We start from the raw sequence: 19,074 nt of genomic DNA on the forward strand, positions 1-19,074 counted from the left end.
AAATAACAAAAACTATTTCTGGTTTGAGGAGTCCAATTACTCACGCTGTCTGGGCTCAGGTCCCAGGGTTTGTTTTTTTTTTTTTTTTTTCTATTCTTATTTTTGTTTGTTTCATTATTTGTTTTTTTGAGACAGGGTCTCATGTAGCCCAGGCTAGCCTAAAACATCCTGTGTGCTAAGGATCCCGTTCTTCACTTCCCAAGTGCTGGGACATCAGGAGTATGTGTATACACCACCTGGACTGGGTGCCAGAGGCTTTCTGCTGTGCTGGGATTAAACCCAGGACTTCACGTGTACAAGTCGAGGAGGCTCCCACTGGCATCTACGCCTCAGCCCCTCAGTTCCTAGGTCTGTGATTTATCTGTGCAATTTTTTTCAAAAGAGAAAGAAGAGTGTGCATGTGTGTGCGCACATGCAAGCGTGTGAGAACGAGTGTTAAGGTCGGAAGACAGACAACCTGGGGTGTCATTGCTCAGGCACTGTTCACCTTTAACGGTGTTATTACATGTATGCACTTACTTAGTGTGTGCCGGCGGACACAGTGTGACAAGACACTCAGCAGAGGTTAGGAGTTGGCAGTAACGTCACTCAGAGCATCTGGGTGACAACTCTGTGGAGCTGAGTGTCCCTCTCACCTTTATGTGGATTCCAGATCCACCACTCAGGTCCTCAGGCTTTCTAGACGTGGTGCCATGTCACCGACCAGTTAGGGAATGCATTTTTTTAAATCATTTTTCATTTGCATGCGTGCGTGCATGCGTACAGGTCAAAGGACCACTCTGTAACATAAATTATCTCTTTGCATCTTTACGTGAGGTGGGTTTTGGAGGTATTGAACTTGGGTCTCTAGGCTTAGGGGCCAAGCTGCCTTGACCCATTGAGTCACTTCTCTGGCTTTATGCCCAGCTTTTTTTTTTTTTTTTCCCCAAGCATGACAGTCCTGGCTGTTCTGGAACTCACTCTGTAGACCAGGCTGGCCTCAAACTCAGAAATCTGCCTGCCTCTGCCTCCCGAGTGTGGGGATTAAAGGTGTGCAGCACCGCCCGGCCATGGCCAGCTTTTTCTGTGGGTCCTAGGGATCTAATTCAGATCTCCATGCTTACAAGGCCAGAGCCAGCTCCCCACCTCAGTAAGTTTTATATTTACAATGACAGTGCTCCTCTTCCTGAGGCCAGAAACAAGTGACCTCAGCGCCGCTGGCTGTGTCAGTGCTAGGGAAAGTCCTATCTCTGGATGGAATATTTTTGTTACTATTTGTTTTTTGAGACAGTCTCACTATGTAGCCCAGGCTAATCTAGATCTGCCTTTTATATAGCCATGGCTGGCCTCCCATTCATGAGAATCCTCTAAGTGCTAGGATTATAGGTATGAACCACCCTGGCCCCCATCTCTGGAATGTTCCAGAAATCCAGGTCCATTTTTCAGACTCCAGAGCAGTGTTTCTCAACCTGTGGGTCAAGACCCCCCCCTTGGGCTTGATGGCCCCTATCATAAGGGGTCACATATCAGATCTCTCTCTTTCTCTTTGTTTTGTTTTGTTTTGTTTGTTTGTTTGTTTGTTTTCGAGACACGGTTTCCCTGTGTAGCCCTGGCTGTCCTGAAACTCACTCTGTAGTCCAGGCTGGCCTTGAATTCAGAAATCCGCCTGCCTCCAAGTGCTGGGATTAAAGGTGTGCGCCAGGGCATCATATCAGATCTCTATATACGATTTGTAACAGTAACAAAATTATAGTTATGAAATAGCAATGAAAATAATTTTATAGATGGAGGCACCACAGCATTAGGAAGGCTGAGAACCAGTGCTCTAGAGGAAGCTGGGCCTCCCCAGGGTGATGGCAGGGTGGACTGAAGCTTTCCCATGGGATGGCCCTGCTCCTGTGGGCTCAGTGACGTCATTGTTCAGTCAGCAGAGCCAGTGGGGCTGGTTTTCATTCCTCCCAGAAAGTCTTCCCAGAACAAGTCATCAAGGCTGGGTTGGCGCAGGTTCTCAGCTTTCTATCCTCCACATGCAGGAATCATTTGGATATTCAAAACCATTCATAGAACACGATGGCAGATGTGTGTGTCAATACCTAGGACAGCTGCTGCGCATGGTCTCTTCAAGATCAGGCTATGTAGCCCAGGCTGGCCCACTGAGATCCTCCTACCTCTGCATGCCAGGGGTTGTGTGTGTGTGTGTGTGTGTGTGTGTGTGTGTGTGTGTCATAGCACTGTGTAGAGGTCAGAGGACAACTTGCAGGAGTTCTTTATTTCCTTCACCATGCACAAGAACCTGGAGACAAACTTAGGTCTTTAAGCGCTGTCAGGGGCAGGCCTTTATCCACTGAGCCATCTAGCTACCCCTTATTATTATTATTTTCTAAAGATTTATTTATTTATTATATGTGAGTACACTGTAGCTGTCTTCAGACACTCCAGAAGAGGGTGTCAGATCTCATTATGGATGGCTGAACAGTCAGTGCTCTTAACTGATAAGCCATCTCTCCAGCCACTCCCCCCTTTTTTTTTTAACTTAAAAAAGATGTATTTACTTTTATTTTATGTATTTGAGTGTTTTGCATGTATGTATGTATTACCCACACGCATGCCAGAATTGGGTACCAGATCCTTAAGAACTTGAGTTACAGATGATTGTGAACTGAACCAAACCTGGGTCCTCTGCAAGATCAGCTCACACTCTTAATGCTAATCCACCTCTCCAGCCCACTCCTGTATCTGTATCTGTATCTCTCTGTGTGGGTATGTGCACATGAGTGCAGTGCCTTTGGAGGCCAGAAGAGGGCATCAGATCCCTTGGAGCTGGAGTTATCAGTGGTTGTAAGCCTATAAGCCATACAGTATAGGTGCTGGGAATCTCAGGTCCTCTCCAAGAGCAATATGTGCTCTTAACCAGAGAACCAGAGTCCCTTATTGTTATTCTTAATGAAATAACTAAATGATTGTGCATCACCTTCATGCTCTGTCCCCAAACTTCAGAGACAGATCCCACCGCAAATGTGTACTCTGTCGGCTACTGTTGTTTGGTATTTGGGATAGCAAATCATCCAGCCCATGCTGGCCTCAAATTCACAGGTTAGCGGTAAATGACCTTGAACTATTGACCCCCACCTCCCAAGTGCTGTGATTTTAAGCATGTGTTGCCACACATGGTACAGACCAAGTTAATTTACACGAACAGAAATGGATTTATGTGTTGTGGTTTCAGAGGCTGAGGCGATGGCCTCCTGCTTGGTAGACAGGGCCACGTAGTGAGAGCACAGAACACCAGAGTTGCTTTGGCAGCAGACTCCTGTGAAGACAGTCAACCTATTCATGAGCCCTCGATGGCCTCTCTGTGCCTGTGGGGTTGAGGATCAAATTTCTCAGACATCCATGGGGGACACGTGCACATCACAGCATCTCCTCAGATAATATTCTACCACACGTCCTGCCTCCCCCACCCCCACCCCCACCCCGTGCCTTTCTTTCAAATTCAAATGTCTGGCTTAATGAATAACCAGGGAGTCAGTTCTCAATTGGTGAACATTGGTGAACATTCCCACTGAGGAAGATAATGCCTGCACTCTCCTGACCTGCGTTTCCAACCCCAGGCTGATAGACACATAACAGGTTCCCTGTCTTGGTAGATGCAAACATCCACAGGCAGGGGAAGGAAGGCCTGAATCCCAATATTCTGAAGCCTGAGGCAGGAGGATTGAGTCTGAGGTTACATAGGAAGACCCTGTCTTTAAAACAAAATCAAACCAATTTTTAAAAACATTTTTTGTTTTTTTTGAGTCAGGGTTTCTGTGTAGCTTGGGCAGTTTTTAAAGGTTTTTTTTTTTTTTTTTTTTTTTTTTTTGGTTTTCGAGACAGGGTTTCTCTGTGTAGCCCTGGCTGTCCTGGAACTCACTCTGTAGACCAGGCTGGCCTCAAACTCAGAAATCCTCCTGCCTCTGCCTCCTGAGTGCTGGGATTAAAGGCATGCGCCACCATGCCCTGCTAGTTTTTAAAGTCTTAAAGCATCTTTTCCTGCAGTACTGTGGTTCATTCAGCCAGAGAACTAGTGAATTGAATTTACACAGCATCCCATCCTGTGTTATTTTAACCGTCATTTTGTTGTCCTGACACTAGCCCACAAGGCTTTGGGGGCCAGCCTGAGTAAGTGTCTCGGGGATCTAGCAGAGCATTCTAACCCCTGGGACACCCAGCAGTTGGTGATCCAGTGTGCGGATTCCATCCCACATCCTCAAACTTGACTCAGTGGCCTCTGGACAAAAGCCAGCCTTCTCTCTGCCTTCCCAGCCCTACACATGGAATAACCTGAGCAGTCTGACCTGCATACCTGTGCCCAGCCTGAGCCTCTGTGTATGAATGCTTTGTCTGAGGGTTAGTCTGTGCACCACATTGACGCGGTGCTGTCAGAGATCAGAAGAGGCATTGGGTCCCCTGAGACTGGAGATGTTTTCAAGCCACAGTGTACAAGCTGGGATTCAAACCTAGGTCTTCTGGAAGAGCAGTCAGTGCTGACTCATCATCTCTCCAGCCCCATAAAGGCTCTTTACATCGTGTGTGTGCGTGTGTGTGTGTGTGTGTGTGTGTGTGTGTGTGTGTGGCATCCACATAAGGCTCAGAAGACGGTTCTCAGGAGTTGGTTCTCCCAGTCTATGTGGACTGTGGGTATCAAATTGAACTCATCAGGTTTGGCACCTTTACCTTTACCCTAAATAAATAAATAAATAAATAAGCAAGTGTAGTGGCTTACACCTTTGATAATTCGAGCACTCTTAGGGCTATTTGTGTATTTGTGTGTGCCTTTAATTTTAGAACTCAGAAGAGGCCTGTCTGGTCTACAGAGTGAGTTACAGGATAGCCAGGGATACATAGTAAAACCCTGTCTCAAAAAACAAAAAAACAAAAAAACAAACAAACAAAAAAACAAAAAAACAAACAAACAAAAAAACAAGCCAGGCGTGGTGGTACACGCCTTTAGTCCCAGCACTTGGGAGGCAGAGGCAGGTGGATTTCTGAGTTCGAGGCCAGCCTGGTCTACAGAGTGAGTTCCAGGACAGCCAGGGTTACACAGAGAAACCCTGTCTCGAAAAACCAAAAAAAAAAAAAAAAAAAAAAAAACAAGAGAGAGAGAGTCGTCCTGTGACCCCCACCAACCCAAGAGAACTTCAGACCAACATTCATACAAAACCACAGATGTCCACGGCAGCACTCCTCACAATAGTCAAAGGGCAGCGACAACCAGATGTCCGTCTGTGGATGAATAGACACACAGAGTGTGGTCTCTCCATACAATGGACTATTATTCAGCCATAAAAAGGAATAAAGTTCTGACACATGCTGCAATATGGAGGAACATTGGGAACGTGGTGCTGAGCCAGAAGCCAGCCACACAGAGACCCCTTTTAGATGATTTGTGTGAAATGTCCACATCCTGTAGTTCGAGATCAAGTAGATTAGTGGCAGCAGGAGCTGGGAGAGGAGAGGATGAGGGGTTCATGGGATGGGGGGTTCATGGGATGCGGGGTTCAGGGGATGTGGGGTTCAGGGGATGCGGGGTTCAGGGGATGCGGGGTTCGGGGCAGAGTTTTCTTCTGGGTGGTGAAAGTGTCCTGGAACTAGACCTTGGTGACACCAGGCGTCGCCGTGATGAGTCTTATACAGTGTGTCATTTACTCCAACTGAGAAACATCACCGAATGCATCTTAGCACGCAGGTTTGAACCGTGAAACAGAAAGGCGTTGGTGGGAAAGTTGATACAGCCCCCAAACGCTTGACATTCTAGTGACTGAGTATGTGTTGGTCCCATGGGGATAGGTGAACCTGTGACATGAGGTGTTTGTGTGAGGGACCGTGAAGGCTGTTAAGGATTTTTTATAAGTGTAAACTCTGTCCTTTAAAATAACACTTATTTCTAAGTTCATTGCTGGCCTCTAAAAGCCGTGCTGGCTCAGTCTCCAGGAGCTTCGTCCACAGGCAAAGGCCTCACTTATAGGCTTGGGCTTATAAACCGAGGTGCTAGAGCTGACTAAAGAGAGGGAAGAGTCCCAGGTCCATAGCCTGAGAGGGACAAGGAGACTGGTGTTGGAAGAGGCTCAGAGGTGCCTGCCCACCCCAGGGCCCTGTGGCAGCTGCTCACGCTGTGATCTGGAAGCTGCAGGGACTTGGAAGAGCTGGAAAGCCCAGCACTGAGGCTGTAGATCTCCCTGCTCATGGAGACAGCTGGAGTCAGCCTGTGGTGAAGCAGTGACCAGTGTCCTCAGGAGGAAGTTCTGCTGGGGGGAGGGGCTTCCTCATTCTTGTCAGCCTCTTCCTCAAGGCTAGCCAGAGCTGAGCAAGGCATGCTTTTCCTGGTACTCTGGGTTTCCTTAACTCTTTTTCTGAAGTGGTGCTCTCCAAAATGCTGGCTTTATCTTCTCCATTATCCTTCTCCCAGGAGCTTTGCGATTTACAACTTGTCTGCCCTAGGGTTTTCTTTTCAACTCTAATACATTGTCTTCCATGGAGTGGGTGGGTGGTGGTGGACAGGGAAGCAGAAGCAGCTGGTTTCCACTCTACAGTTGGTATTTCCAACTTAATGTGGAAACATACGAAGGCTACAAACTTTTAAGTCCTCCATTCTACAAACCGGCTGAGTGCCAAGGTTAACGTGAGCCAGGTTGCAGGTTTCCCTTTGTGGTGAGCTGAATGGATAACCCCCCAAAATATCCATGCCAAATTCCTGGAACCTGTGACTGGACCCTAGTTGAAGGAAAGGTCTGTGCAGACATGACTAAGTCAAGGCTCTCAAGGGAAACTGGCTCTGAAATCCCTGGGCCACTTCAGTGTAGTGTCGGGTTCTGCTAAAATCAGAGGGAGGCCTGAGCTAAGGGCAGAGGAAGGCTGGTGATGGCAGAGGTAGAGGCTGGAGGATGGGACCATCAGCCAAAGAACAACAGGAGTCGCCAAAGTTTGGAAGGGGCACATAAGATTCTCCTCTAGGGCCCCATGACACCCTGCTTTAGATTTGTGGTCTCCCAAACTATGAGAGTGTACATTTCTTCGGAGTAGGGTCATTTTTTTCAACAAGAGGAAACAAACGACCTGTGCTCACCCCAGAGCCCCCACCAAGGGAAGAGCACAGAAGCAGGAAGTTCTTGAAATGCATCCCCTTTTACAGTTGGGGAAACTGAGGCCCATTCTGTGACACGGAAGCACACCTCGGCCATCTCAGCTTCTTCTGGGCCAGTTTGGCTCACCAGTGTATCTTGTTGGGTCTTTACAACATTGAAGACATATTTACACACTGTAGTCGCCATAGACAACCAAAGACAAAGCAGGGATCTGATGGCATCTGTGCTGGTTAGTGTTCATCGACTTGACACAATCCTAGACACACCTAGTAAGAGGGGAATCTCAGTGAAGCACTGCCTCCATCAGATTAGCCTAGTGGGCATAATATCCACCTGGGACCCCAGATGTCACAAGTTCATGGTCAGCTCACCAGAAAGAGACCCTAGCTCAAAGCCCAAGCTGAGGCAGGTGGTGGCGGCACACACCTTTAATCCCAGCACTCAGGAGGCAGAGGCAGGAGGATCTCTGAGTTCGAGGTCATCCTGGTCTATAAAGCGAGTTCCGGGACAGCCAGGACTAGATAGAGAAACTCTGTCTTGAGAAACAAAAAACAAAACAAAATGCCCAAGCTGAGTTACCCACAGGCCCTGCCTAGGCCCAGGCCTCCCTTGCCATAGTGCTGAGTAATACTGAGGACCTAGAAATGGAGCAGATGGGGAGAGGGCCAGGAACAGATGCCTCAACTGAGAAGGTCAGGCTTTCTCTCCTGCCGGTGGGGCTGTGGACCATCCTGACGAGTTCAAGGTGGTCTCTCTCCCCTAACTCAGGGTTGGTCCCTTGCACAAAGGGAGGCCCACAAATTTGGGGAAAATAGGCCCTACCTTTTAATTCTTTTAACTGACAAGAGAAAACTGGATCAAGACCCTTAGTAACAGTGTTCTCTACCTCAAACTGGGTGGGAGTGTGGGGGACAAAAGCAGATGCTATCAGATGGTCCTTAGCTGCCATGGGAACTCAGGAGTCCCTGGTATGTGGAGACAGTTTACGCACACACATCTGCTCAATTCCTAGGGATGTGAACAACACAGACGGGGACTTCAAGACGGCACCGAACTGCCTACACAGCTGTCTGTACTGTGCAAGGCCTAGAGGAGAACCAGATCCAAGGAAACCGTGACTAGGTAGAGGTCAGAGGTAGTACACTTTACTGACCCAGTTCTCCCAAAATCTTGAAACCAGAACAAAGCCAGACCCTGGGCATTGTCTTGGTCCCCCTCCACCAATCTGAGAATACATCTTACAAACGACAGGCTCCTCTGCAGAGTTGCAGGGGTGGACAGGAGGGAAGGTGCCAGCCAGGGGAAAGGATGAAGGGGTCAAGTGCTGGGTGCGGGGCTGAGGGCACCCCGAGGCCCACCAGGCCTGGCCAGCCCCTCCTCTGCTGAGGTCCCAGTGGTTCACAGTGAGACTGGCTTTGATTGGCAGGGGGGTGATGGGCAGTGGGCCACCTCCCACTCTCTTGCCCCACCTCTGGCCTGACTCACAGAGTCGGGAGACTGGAAGGATGGAAAGGCCAACCCTTGTGTCCCCCTAGGGGACAGGGAGGCTGCTTCTCCCGAGAGGCAAAGGGTGTGCTTAGTTCTCTCCCAGACATCCTCCAGGCAGTCAGGAAGGGTCCTGCACCCTTGGCTCAGAAGTCTTGGAAACATCTTAGTGAGCTTGCTCAATGCCAGTCCCAAAAAGGTTCTTTTTGAAATCTCGGAGTTGACTGGAGTGTGTTGAACTGAGCAGTAAAAACCCTGGTAGCTTGGTTTAAAAAGGCTGCTCTACCTTGGCAGGCCTGGAGGAGCCAAGAAGGACACAGTAGAAGGGGGTAAGCCCATGGCAGCTGGCGGGTCCCTGGGGAGCAAGTGGAAGGAGGCAAGATGCAGGAAGCAGGAGTGGCACTTGGCAGGTCGCCTCCAGTGCTTCAGCCCGGGGGCCACTATCAGGCCTTGTGTTCAGTGTTGCTGGGTGGCTCCTTGTGGCCGGCTGTGTAGTCCAAGGGGTGCTCGAGCCCCAACATCTGACGCTGCACCAGCTTGGCATAGAGGCCACCCTGTGCCAAGAGCTGCTGGTGTGTGCCCTGCTGTACCACCCGGCCTTTGTCCAGCACCACGATGAGGTGCGCCCGCTCCACGGTGCTCAGCCGGTGTGCAATGATGAGCACCGTGTGTCTCTGCAGGTTGCCGTGGATGGCCTGCTGAATCTGCAGGGAACAGGGAGCAAAGGTGAGCAGGCGCAGCGGCTGCACAGCGCCGGGCACCCTCTCCCGGAAAATCCACCACCCTGCCATCACCTACCCCGCTGCTACCAGCTGACATTCAGTTCTTGGGTTGTGAAATAAGGACCAAGGCAGCTCAAGTCCTGGGTTTGCAGACAGCCCAGGTGCTGACATAGGGGTGTCTGAGGAACTAGACATCTTTTATCCCTTCAGCTTCAACGCCCAGGCCAAGAAAAGCAATCCACTCATTTCCCTTCAAAATTACTCGTGCTTGCACATGTGTGTGTGTATATACACCTGTGTACATGTGCATATGTACACACATTTGGTCTGTGTGCACGTGACACTGAACATGTGTTGACATGTGGGACATGTTGACATGACCTGTGGGAACTGGTTGCCTCCTACCAGGTGGCATCCTGGCACTAAACTTGGCAAGTTTCAGATCAAGAACCTTCACCTGCTGAGCCACTCACTGACCTGCACTGGTTTTTAAGACAGGGTCTTAGGTAGCCCAGGCTGGCCTCAAACCTCAGGGAGCAGAGAGTGACCTTGCTCCTCCTGCCTCCTGGTGTGCACCGCAGCGGGTGTGCACCGCCTCTCCAGGCTCCTTACTGTTTTGGTCAGTTCTTGCTTCCACTGGCTTCTCATTTTGCTTTGGGATTTGATGCAAACTTGTAGTAGTTTCTCACATAGTGTGGCCAGTGTGTGTGTGTGTGTGTGCGCGCTATGCTGTCCTACTTCTCAGAGTCCATAGAACTACACCCCAAGAACGAGGCCTTTATAGTCCTTAGTAAAGGAAGAACTGCAGCAGACAGAGCACACAGATGCACTGTGCGTGGCAGAGGACAGGACGCGGGGAAAGGAGAGCTGGGAACTTTGTGCATTGTTTTCTTTATACACTGAAAAAGTCTGGAAAAGTTGCTGGAGAGATGGCTCAGCGGGTAAGAGCACCAACTGCTCTTCTGAAGGTCCTGAGTTCAAATCCCAGCAACCACATGGTGGCTCACAACCATCCCTAACAAGATCTGACTCCCTCTTCTGGAGTGTCTAAAGACAGCGGCAGTGCACTTACATTAAATAAATAAATAAATAAATAAATAAATAAATAAATAAATAAATAAATAAATAAAAGCCTGGAAAAGTAAAACCAAATGACTTGTTACAAAAAGTCCAAAATGCCTGCCGGAGCCTGAGGCATCTGCCTCTTCCTTGCTTCTGGCCTTCTCTCTGCCTCTACTCTGTTACCCAGCCCCAGAACTCCCCACAGCTGGCTCCTGTGTGTCCAGGACTTAGCTAAGTGGTGACTTACAGCCTGATCCTCAAAGTGAGTGCCATAGAGTATCTAGCGACTCCATACAGCCCCCAAGAACACTCCTGTGCAGCAGAGAGACTCTCAGATGCTCAGGGATCCTTGGATGCCTTCCTGAGATGCTCAGCATGGGTGTCCGCATGTCCTATCAGAGTCAGTACCTGCCCTGGCACCGGCCTTCTTCCCTAGCATTTACTAACAAGGGCTCGGAAGCACAGGTGCCCTTCTGTGACTCTTGTGACATACATATACCTCCTATAACCACAGCTGTCCTCAAGGGCCTGAGAGCATTATTCTTGAACATGACTATAGAGAGAGTCACGTCACCATCCTTTGTAGGAAGACAGTCAGCTTCTATCTCTTCTGTTGAACACAGGGCCACGCTGTGTGCCCACACTGACACTCTGCCATTTTGTATCAATTCTGCCCTCTCCTCACCCCTGTGCTGTCCCTTTAAATGCCTGTAACCTCTGCACCAGGAAAATGATGCTCAGCAGTGTCTCCCTCCCGGCACTCACTGATAGCCAGATGTGCTTATGCTGGACAGTGGCCGCCCATCCCATTCCTGGTATTGGATGACTGACAGTTCTTCTCTGTAGCACAGAACCCCCAGGCTGTTTCCTTGTTTGTGACTTGTCTGTCCCATGAGAGTGGAAATGCCAAGCGGGCAGAGGTCTTATTTGTCTGGTCAGCCTTTCCCTTAGACTCCAGTGTCTAGAGTGGTACCTGGGGCCTGGGAACAGGTCAGTCACCATCTGTGTGAGAGCAGATCGACCCTTGAAAGGATGTGGCACTAGCCAGCATCAAGGACATGTGCACTGAGTGAGGATTTCAGGAAACAGGCTGTGTCTGCAAAGGCTGGCGGACTAATAGCTCTCACAGACAGTTCTAATAGAACTGCAGTCATGTGGAGAGACTGCAAGGTTGCTGGGCCTCATTACAACTTAAATTGGGCTAGCTTTAGCCCCCTAAGTAGTCATTCTTAGCCCATTCTCAATCTGACCTAACCCTGTGACCAACAGAGAAGCTGAGACTTCCCCTCTTGGCTATAACCTGCCTCTCTGTTCCCAATGTGTTCTGTTACTGCTTCCATATTGGAACATGGAATCTGGGATAACCTAAGTCCGTGTGCCTGGAGTCTGTGGGCTCCAGGATCAGCTCTCTCCCTCTTGGGTGAGATATGTGCTGACAGTACCCATATGGGCTCCAAGACCCATCATCCACTTTCATCAGAGGAGTCAGCCAGCCTTTGCAGGCAGTTCCCCGCTCCTAGATGTCTGTGGGCACTTGGCTACCTCTTTGGCTTTCTTTGCCTTTAGAATACTTTGATTTGCTGATATTTGACGTTGTCTCCTGACTTTCCTCAAACAATCCTGTTCCCAGCTTCTGCTTCTTACAGCCTTGCTGCCTTAAGCTGAGGACTTTTCTGGAGCCTGGTAATAAAAGTAAGAGGCACTTGATCTCCCACCCAGGGGGCAGATACGCTCCATCTCTGGGTCAGAAGGAACATGACTGGCCCAGCTGGGAAGACACATTTGACCTCCCAGGGTCTTGACTTTCAAGTTAGGGACATGTTCACAGTAACTCCAGAGCCAGTGGGAAAGGATGGTTTCAGGTGAAAGCTGAAGCATTCTGTCCCCAAAGCAGAACATAACCTCACCCAAAACACACACTGCAGTTCCTAGCTAGCACAGAGAGAGACACACTGCAGTTCCCAGCTAGCACAGAGAGAGACACACTGCAGTTCCTAGCTAGCACAGAGAGAGACACACTGCAGTTCCCAGCTAGCACAGAGAGAGACACACTGCAGTTCCCAGCTAGCACAGAGAGAGACACACTGCAGTTCCCAGCTAGCACAGAGAGAGACACACTGCAGTTCCCAGCTAGCATAGAGAGAGACACACTGCAGTTCCCAGCTAGCACAGAGAGAGACACACTGCAGTTCCCAGCTAGCACAGAGAGAGACACACTGCAGTTCCCAGCTAGCACAGAGAGAGACACACTGCAGTTCCCAGCTAGCACAGAGAGAGACACACTGCAGTTCCCAGCTAGCACAGAGAGAGACACACTGCAGTTCCCAGCTAGCACAGAGAGAGACACACTGCAGTTCCCAGCTAGTACAGAGAGAGACACACTGCAGTTCCCAGCTAGCACAGAGAGAGACACACTGCAGTTCCTAGCTAGCACAGAGAAGCCTGCTATTTGCTACTGTTTTGAGACAGGGTTTCTCTGGGTAGCTCTGGCTGTCCTAGAACTAGCTCTGTAGCCCTGGCTGGCCTTAAACTCAAGAGGTCTGCCTGTCTCTGCCTTCTATGTGCTGGGATTAAGGCTTGCACCACCACCTCTGGCTCTTGCAGTTTTTCAAAGGAAAGAAAAAAAAAATGAGAAAAAGCTTTTAAAATAGATTTGTTGGGGGATCAGCCCTATGTGATGCGAGTCGGGGCCAGTCAGGTCTAGGTGATGATTTACAGACTTCAAACTTTAAAGTATTTGAACATGTGCAAGATGGAACCACATTTACTGGCTTTATGGTTCCCTCAATGGGGGACGTTTAACATTCGGAAACTGGGATGTTTTTCATGCCATAAAAGAATCATGACTGGGCAGCCTGCTTTCTCATGTGAGAATGGACAAGAAATTATAAAAGTGAGAGCTTACAGAAATGAGTAACATTGAATGTGAGTTGAATCAGTGATAGGGGCTGGAGAGACGGCTTAGTGGGGAAGAGCACTGCACAGGAGCAGAGTTTGATGCCCAGCACCCACATGGTGGCTGACAAGCATCTGTGACTCCAGTTCCAGGGGATCCGATGCCCTCTTCTGAGCTCGGTGGGCACCAGGCAAGTGCATGGTACACATATATACATGAAGGAAAAACTCGCACATAAAAATAAAATTAATAAATCGAGTAATTGTTTTTAAATATTGAGGTTCTAAGGGAACCAAGGGTGAATCCTGAGACCAATCCCCACTCACCTCTTTATCTAACAGAGCAGAACTCTTTAATGAAAGGAAAATATCATGGCCTAGATTAAAAAAAGCTAGCGCACGCCTGTAATCCCAGCACTCTGGAGGCAGAGGCAGGTGGATTTCTGAGTTCGAGGCCAGCCTGGTCTACAGAGTGAGTTCCAGGACAGCCAGGGCTACACAGAGAAACCCTGTCTCGAAAAACCAAAAAAAAAAAAAAAAAAAAAAGAAAGAAAGAAAGAAAGAAAGAAAGAAAGAGGGAAAAGCTAGAGACAGGGAGAACACATTGTATTAAGGTTCCCTCTCTGAAGGCAGGCACTCTCCCTTTGGTAAGATGCTAGCTGCATCTTACCGTTCCTCCTGGGGCATCTTTCCTTCACCCTATGCTTACACCTATGTTAAAATCTGTACTATCCCAGCTCTTCCTAAGGTTCCATTCAGGACAGACCTGCTTGGCCTGAGCCAAGGTCCCCAAAGCTCAGGGAACCGCACACGAGCTACACCGGGGCCTTCCCTGCGAGTGAGTGTCTGTGTCCGTGCTGCTGCAGGTGGGCCTTCTGACAGAGGCTTGCCCCTCACCTTGGGCTCCTTAGCTGCTTTTTCTGGCCAGAGACCCTCTTAGTGTTTAACCCAGCTGTTGTAGGCATGTGTTTAAGCTTTATAGTCACAGAAGCGGTTCTGGTCCTAGGGCCACTTGGGATGCCTGACAGGAAACAGCCTTGATGAGCAAGGCTGCCTGTGGAGGGCTGCAGTCAGGCCAGGGTTTCCAAGCAGTGAGCTGACTCCAGACTGATACAGGGCCAGCTGATGCCTGACCTCAACACCAGCTCTGTCCTCCTTCTCTTAGACACAGACATCAGTCTGGTATCTTCTCTCCCTCAGCTAGTTAAGCTCTTATAGACACAAAGTCACAGTACTCTCCAGTCTCCACGATGAATTCACCCTGTGCTCTTTGTGCCGTTAAGCCACTTTCCCACCTTTTCTTTTTTCTGAGACAGGGTTTCTCTGTGTAGCCCTGGCTGTCCTGGAACTCACTCTGTAGCCCAGGCTGGCCTTGAACTCAGAAATCTGCCTGCCTTCCAAGTGCTGGGATTAAAGGCATGTGCCACCACCGCCCGACAGTCAGGTTTTTTAAAATGAGTTTTTATTGGCATTAAATTATTATTAAATTATTTTTGGCATGCCTAATTAAAATACACATGTGAGGCCAGGAGGTAACACATACCTTTAATCCCAGCACACAGGAGGCAGAAGCAGGCAGATCTCCGAGGTCCAGGCCAGACAGGGCTACACAGAGAACCAGACAGGGCTACACAGAGAAAAACTATCTCGAAAAAAATTAATAATTATGATGATAATAAGAATAAGAATAATAACTTCTTTTAAGGCTTACAAAGACATCTTGGAGTTTATAGATGGATAATGTGTTATATAATTATTATAATGAATATTTTAAAGCGTTATACTAATATGCTTGGGACAATTATTCATGTTTTTTAAAGGATTTATTTATTATTATAAATAAGTTCACTGTAGCTGTCTTCAGACACACCAGAAAAGGGCGTCAAGTCTCATTACAGGTGGTTGTAAGCCACCATGTGGTTGCTGGGATTTGAACTCAGGACCTTCGGAAAAACAGCCAATGCTTTTAACTGCTGAGCCATCTCTCTGGCCCTCGTGTTTTTATTTTTAAAGACAAAGTAATTTAAAATACCTAACATAGTTACTTTAAAGGAAAACCAGACAATTAATGTGTTTTACCTTTATCTGGAACTGATAAATATCCTATTTTTTTCTGTGTTTTTCATTTAAAATCATCTCATTAAAAATGGTTCTAGCTAGAGGTGGTATATGTCTTTAATCCCAGAACTTTGGGAGGTAGGTAGAACTCTGAGTCCAGAGCCAGCCTGGTCGACATAGTAAGAACTTGTGTCCAACAATTTGTTTTTCAGAAATAATAATGGTAAAATAAAGTATCAAGTTTTTTTTGTTTTTTTTTTTTTGTTGTTGTTGTTTTTTTTTTTTTGGTTTTTCGAGACAGGGTTTCTCTGTATAGCCCTGGCTGTCCTGGAACTCACTTTGTAGACCAGGCTGGCCTCGAACTCAGAAATCCACCTGCCTCTGCCTCCCGAGTGCTGGGATTAAAGGCTCGCGCCACCACGTCCGGCAAGTTTTTTTTTTTTTTTTTAAAGTGGTAAAATGTTACAGGTTTTTGGTCAAAGAGTAAAGAAAATATTTCAAAATAGAAATAAATAAAATAATGATTGAAGATAGATACATATTAATGACTGAAAGGTATGGGTATAACTATACAATTGGGTTTTTTTTGTTTTTGTTTTTGTTTTTGTTTTTGTTTTTGTTTTTTTTTTTTTTGGTTTTTTGAGACAGGGTTTCTCTGTGTAGCCCTGGTTGTCCTGAAACTCACTCTGTAGACCAGGCTGGCCTCGAACTCAGAAATCCGCCTGCCTCTGCCTCCCAAGTGCTAGGATTAAAGGCGTGCACCACCACGCCTGGCATAACTATATAATTTTAATGTCAAAATTCTATACCTTGAGGCAAAATTAATGCTTCATTCTGTTTATGATGTTAAGATTTTCTTTTTTTTCCTTTTAAAGATTTTTTTATTACGTATTTTCCTCAATTACATTTCCAATGCTATCCCAAAAGTCCCCCATACCCTCCCCCCCACTCCCCTACCCACCCATTCCCACTTTTTGGCCCTGGCTTTCCCCTGTACTGGGGCATATAAAGTTTGCGTGTCCAATGGGCCTCTCTTTCCAGTGATGGCCGACTAGGCCATCTTTTGATACATAAGCAGCTAGAGTCAAGAGCTCCGGGGTACTGGTTAGTTCATAATGTTGTTGCACCTACAGGGCTGCAGACCCCTTTAGCTCCTTGGATACTTTCTCTAGCTCCTCCACTGGGGGCCCTGTGATCCATCCAATAGCTGACTGTGGGCATCCACTTATGTGTTTGCTAGGCCCAGATTTTCTTTCTTAAAAAGCATATGTGATCTGGGTGGGGTAGTACACACCTTTACTCCAACATTCAGAGACAGGAAGATGTCTAAGTTAGAGGACAGCCTGGTCTACAGGGCAAGGGCCACATAGCCAGGGCCACACAGAGAACAGAGATTACCTATCTTAAAAGGAAGCAAAGTATTCTCTTGGGTGTGGGTGTGTATGCATATATATATATACATACATACACACACATATACATATCAGTGTGTTTGCCATGCCCACAGAGAACAGAAGAGGGTGCCTGCTCAGATTCTCTTGGAACTGGAGTTGCAGAGGTCGTGAGCCACCACATTGGTGCTGGGAGTCAAACCCAGGTCCTCTGGAAGAACACCAGCCTGGTTCCTAACCATCTATAATGAGATCTGGTGCTGTCTCCTGGCTTGCAGGCATACACACAGGCAGTACAGTGGATACATAATAAATAAATCTAGAAAAAAATGTTTTTAAAAACCCCTCCATTTCGAGGGTATCAATATTTTAAATCAAGATTCTTACAGCCAAATTAAATAAACATTTTCTTATTAAGAAAAAAATATAACTGGGTGTGGTGGTGCACACCTTTTAATCCTGGGGGTGGGGGTGAATTTGAGGTCAGCCAGAGCTACCTGTCTCAAAAACAAAGTCAAGCCAATTAAATCAATAGAAACAGTAACCTAAACACTGTAAATGGCCCTATCACAAGCTCAGATATACCTTGAACCTTGAACCCCACTCACTCCAGCTAGAGACGCCCAAAGCCTTGGGTTAACTCTTATACAATGCACACAAGTTTGTCTCTAAGACCAGCAACATTCAAGAAGTTTATCCATTGAGTGCGAATGTTTCTTGGTTAGCATCTAAACTGTCCCACAGTACAATTTAGCAGGGACTAACTGAAGCAGTGCTTGTATTTTGCTGATGAGAAGGAAATGGACAATAGTACAGTGATTCCCTGCCAGATCCCCACTTCCATTTCTGCCATTAAAGTACAAAGACCCATCAGATCCGCAAAGGCTCTGACAGGCCTGAGCCTCGCTTCCATTGCTGCTGCAGTCAGCACGTGCTGAGGCGGTCAGGGGATCTGGAGTCTCAGCTAGTTTCTCCTATGCTGTGGTTTTCCATCTACATTTCCACAGTAAGTCTGGGACAATGCCAATACGATAAAGCAGATAAGTAGCGTCCACAGGCAAGAGTCACGGTGTGATAGTCTACCTGGAGTCCTAGTCAGATACTCCCTGTGAGCCTACAGCTATGCCATCGAGCTGGCTAAAAGGAAAGCTAAAATTAAAAGGTACATACATCTAGGAAGACAGTCCAGAGTACCAGTAACGTAAACACAGGGGACGTGGCCAATCTGGTTCTTTAAACAATAGGTAAACCTTGTTAATCCACATGCTTTCTCCTTCCTTGTTAACTCACTGATTTAACTGATAGAATTCTTGCTCTTTTTGTCTCAGACTCAGAGCTCCACCTGCCTCTGCCTCCCAAGTGCTGGGTTCAAAGGTGTGCACTGCCACTGCCTGCTTATTCCATAGCAGTCCTGCTACATGACTGTCCTGCAGCCGCATGTAAGTATTACCAGATGGAGGAGGAGGTAACCAAGTTAGTAGTTTCACTGTGATGAAGGACTGCCTTCTGTTACGGCCTCACCAGCCATTTCTTAATGAGGGACATTTTAAAATTTGATAAATAGTATTTGATAAAATCTATGCACAAAATGTCATACTTAGCCCATAAGGAACTGTGACTGAGAATTTCCGGAAACCGGTGTGTGTGTGTGTGTGTGTGTGTGTGTGTGTGTGTGGTCAGTCTTGTCCACTGTATAGATTCAGCAAGCTGTGCTTAATAAAACCCTTTGGAGTGGGTCAAGTTAGCAGACCCTAGTTTCCATTAACCCCAAAGCTAAGAGTGTCATTAGACTGCAAATGAAGCCTGTGACAGAGCTCCCAGCTTTGCTATCACCTCCCTGACACCCCCATCAATGTATTTGAAAAGTGTCTCGCTGCGACTTTTGTTGTTCTGTTACTATGAAAACTTCATGACACTTGAAACTGCTTCCACGTTGATCATGGAACTGGGGTAACCTGAGTCTGTTCCTGCACACAGTCTCTCTAATTTGGCTCCAGAATAAACTATGTGTTATCTCCTTGAGGCGACAATACTATCTACTTTACCACTGGGGAAAGAGCAGCTTAGAACCCTGCTGTAGTTGCAGGATGCAGCATTTGTACAAGGCCTGGGGTTGAGTTAGGACTGAAAAACAAAAGCAAAGAAAGTAGAGAGAGGAGGGAGAGAGGAGGGAGGGAGGAAGGAGGGAGAGAAGAGGGAGGAAACAGGAGTACCGCAGGGTGGGGCACCCCATCAGATCCTCTGGTCTGGCACCCTGCTTTACCCATGTCATTTGGCTGTAACTCTGCTTGGAGCTGGGTGTCCTTGCCCAGAACTCCCTGTTTCCCTTTCATGGCCTGAGAGAACCTCTGGCTACTG

At 47.7% G+C, this 19,074-nt stretch overlaps 1 protein-coding gene across 3 annotated transcripts in view; it reads right to left on the reverse strand.

Moving 5' to 3' along the window:
• Positions 1-8,226: 8,226 nt before the first annotated feature.
• The window catches only part of Abcb9 (ATP binding cassette subfamily B member 9), a 45,861-nt gene continuing 35,013 nt past the window's right edge, over positions 8,227-19,074 (reverse strand). For all 3 annotated transcript variants that reach the window (XM_021162354.3, XM_021162352.3, XM_021162351.2), the window contains exon 12: positions 8,227-9,292. In XM_021162354.3, the coding sequence (XP_021018013.1) occupies positions 9,032-9,292 (261 nt within the window). In that variant the 3' untranslated portion in view covers positions 8,227-9,031. The remainder of the gene's footprint in view (positions 9,293-19,074) is intronic.

Source organism: Mus caroli, unplaced genomic scaffold (genome assembly GCF_978045245.1).
Source record: "Mus caroli unplaced genomic scaffold, Mus_caroli_1 scaffold_4, whole genome shotgun sequence".
NCBI classification, from domain to species: domain Eukaryota; kingdom Metazoa; phylum Chordata; class Mammalia; order Rodentia; family Muridae; genus Mus; species Mus caroli.